Source organism: Phalaenopsis equestris, unplaced genomic scaffold (genome assembly GCF_001263595.1).
Source record: "Phalaenopsis equestris unplaced genomic scaffold, ASM126359v1 Scaffold000522, whole genome shotgun sequence".
NCBI lineage: Eukaryota > Viridiplantae > Streptophyta > Magnoliopsida > Asparagales > Orchidaceae > Phalaenopsis > Phalaenopsis equestris.
This window is the reverse complement of record NW_018164962.1, coordinates 345,884-349,007: the sequence shown is the minus strand read 5'-3', so window position 1 is coordinate 349,007 and position 3,124 is coordinate 345,884. Positions and strand designations below refer to the sequence as shown.

The following is a 3,124-nucleotide window of genomic DNA, read 5'->3' as shown; positions in this document are numbered from 1 at the left end:
TGCTGATGTTCTTGTCACCGTCTGCAAGATGCTAGCTCTACTGGGCATCTCGCTTATCCAGGGTGGACCTGTATCTGATGTTCCTGTCACCGTCTGCAAGATGCTAGCTCTACTGGGCTGCCTATTACCTCAACCGAAATCTCTATCTTCTAGGTCAACTGGATTTGATGGCGTCTCTTCCTTGTTGGCTGAAAAGTGAGAATCCTCTCTGAAGTTTGTATCTTCTTCTTGATCACCTTTCATTGCTTCAACTGGAAGTTGATACTGGCCGTTTATGTCCTCACCGTCTTCAGTGTCTGCGGTGTCTTTACTTAACTCTTTAATGAAGCTCTGCTCGGTGAAGTAGATCACTCCTTTGGTTGTGCATTTTGCATCAACATGTCCAAATCCGTGACACTTGCTACATTTTCTGGCTGTGACAAACTTGCGGATTGGTTTCACTGGATAGTAGCTAGGGGGTCGCTTGGTGTTGCAGTCTCTTCACTTCGGAAGCTAGAGTCTGCAACTTTTGGTGGTAGTAAGTTGGTAGGAACTGATACTATTTTTCCTGATCATCTTTGTATCTTCTCATTCCCTCGTATCGCGGTCGAGGATAGTCTCCCATTGGATTTCATCTTCCATGTTCGTAATCCACCGTCGAAGTCGGCGGATCTCTCATCGTATCTCGTCCAGGGAAGGCTCCAACATGTATCTCAATGGTGACATGACTAGGTTTTAGAGTGGGGAGGTGAGAGAGAGCTAAAAATTTAATATAGGATTGCTGATTTTAAAAATCAGCAAGAGGAATTGAGGGTTTGATCAAAGTTCTGGTTATGATTGAGAATAGAAAGTTTTGGTGGAGCTAGGGTTTTAGGGAAATCGGCGGAAGAGGTGGTTGATGGTAGGAATGAAAAAATTTGAGGGGCTTAGATGGATACTATTCCAACCATAGCTCGGATATCAAATAATATCGGAACTTGTAAGGAAAAGAGCAGAAACACAAAGCAAACTTTTTTTAATATAGAGATAGAGTTACAACACGACACAAGCGAAAAATAACAACACCAAAACATAAAACGACACAAGCAAACGTCTCTCAAGTGTATTCCTAGGGTGGTGGAGGCCGACTAGGTGGATCAGGATGGCTCGTGGGGGTGGCGGCAACAAAGACGAGGTGAGAAACTGCAGGAACAACTAGAAGGTTGGCTGTCCTATGCAGAGGCAACAAGAAATTGCAATAGAAATGACAGGAAAGCAAAGGTTTGTTGTCCCTGGGCGGAGGTAGCAAGGACTGGTGGGTCGGAAGCTATGTTAGCAAAGATCTTGGCGGTTTGGAGTGGCGGGAAGGTGCCAGACAGTAAGGTAAGTTTACATGTATGGGTTGGGTGCGTGCAGGAATGAAGGAGGGGGAGGCATCAGAGGGACGATACAACACCACCTCAAAGTGGGATACAACCGAAGCACCACCATCTCCTAGGATACAACCCTAAACAGGGAGAATAACTCCCAAAGGAATCTGAAAGCAATACATTGCAAAAACTGTACCTTAAACTCTGAAACAACAATATATATAGACCTAGCTAGGTGGGAAATAAGAAAGGAAAGACAATGAGAAGGGAAGGAGGAGAAAAGGGCAGGCGGCAATGCCTCCCTCTCCAAAGCTGCTCGGTTAAGCAGCAATAAGCCTGGACCCCCCTGGACCGGCCCTTATGCCAGCCGGTTCAGCCGGCTGGCTTATTTCCCGCCTCCATGTGGGAAGCTCCCGCACCCGCATCAAAGTGGGAGTTCCCGCTCCCACATCCACACGGGGAAGCCGCACGTCATTAGGCGTCAGATATGTAGATATATGAGAATTGAGTAGTATGTATGTAAATCTTGGTTAAGTTTAACTGGCAAATCTTCTGAAAGGGAAACTGTTCCGTAACTAAGGCGACACTGAAACTGACTCCTAAAACTATTTAAAAGCATGGATTACATAATTATCAACAACTTTAATGGCTTCTATTTCACACATGATGTTGTGAATTTGACTTCTAATAAACATTGGTTTATCCTTCTTTATCACTTGAAATCCTTGATTAAAGCTCACACAATGCCGTCTAAATGATTTATTTTGACAATTTTGACGTTCAAACACACTTTATTTTGCCTTTATCACTTCAATTTGACTTTATTTTGTCTAAATGATTAACAATTTCAGGCTGATGTGGATAATAGTGGCACTATTGATTATGGAGAGTTTATTGCTGCAACATTGCATCTAAACAAAGTTGAGAGGGATGATAATTTGATTACAGCATTTCAATATTTTGATAAAGATGGCAGTGGCTATATCACTCAAGATGAGCTCCAACAAGCTTGCGAGGAGTTTGGCGTAGAAGATATCCATCTTGAAGAAATGATTCGAGAAGTAGATCAAGATAATGTGAGCCATTTTATCATCATAAAATTGATAATCTCGCAAGTTTTTTCAAAGTTAATGGGGATTTGAAGCTAATTGATATTTCATGATTGATTTTCAGGATGGAAAGATAGATTACAATGAATTTGTGGCCATGATGCACCATGGGAATACTGCCTTGGGCAGAAAGAGCCACCATAATAACTCGAGCTTCAGTCTTCACGAGTCATGGAACTGATTATGTACAGTAAGCTCTCTCAGCTTTCCTTCCTCATCTCATCGCTCTGCGACTTTGTAAAAATTGAGTTGAAAAAGCTCGGTATATTGGCCGAGGTTTGTAAACATGACAAGACTGATAAAGAATGTTATAGATTCTGCACATCATTTTCAACATGAAGTTTTGAAATAAGTTGGGCTTTCCTGCCATTTTCTTGTGTCATCCTCTCTTTTGGTACCTGTAGTATAAATATTATTGTCACATATGACCTTTTCCTTTTATTGATTATTTGGTTTAGACTAATCATTAGTATTGAAGCAATGTGTACGTTACATAGCGGATGGAAAGATGGACTTTTGAATGAAGCAAACTGTTCACAGAATGTGGATTGTGCAAGTACAAAGTCTACATTTAAGCTTTAACCTAGAAAACTTGTTTTTAAATATTTTTTTTTCCAAGTCAGAGAAAAAAATATTTTGAGTATTTTTAATGCAGTTATCACTGCTTACATTGGCTACCACAACCAT

At 41.3% G+C, this 3,124-nt stretch overlaps 1 protein-coding gene across 2 annotated transcripts in view; it reads left to right on the top strand.

Annotated features, from left to right (window-relative positions):
• Nucleotides 1-2,849, top strand: part of LOC110028695 (calcium-dependent protein kinase 11-like) — a 30,727-nt gene extending 27,878 nt beyond the window's left edge. For both annotated transcript variants that reach the window (XM_020730651.1, XM_020730650.1), the window contains exons 6-7: nucleotides 2,180-2,404; nucleotides 2,502-2,849. In XM_020730651.1, the coding sequence (XP_020586310.1) occupies nucleotides 2,180-2,404; nucleotides 2,502-2,618 (342 nt within the window). In that variant the 3' untranslated portion in view covers nucleotides 2,619-2,849. The remainder of the gene's footprint in view (nucleotides 1-2,179; nucleotides 2,405-2,501) is intronic.
• The last annotated feature ends 275 nt before the right edge of the window (nucleotides 2,850-3,124 follow it).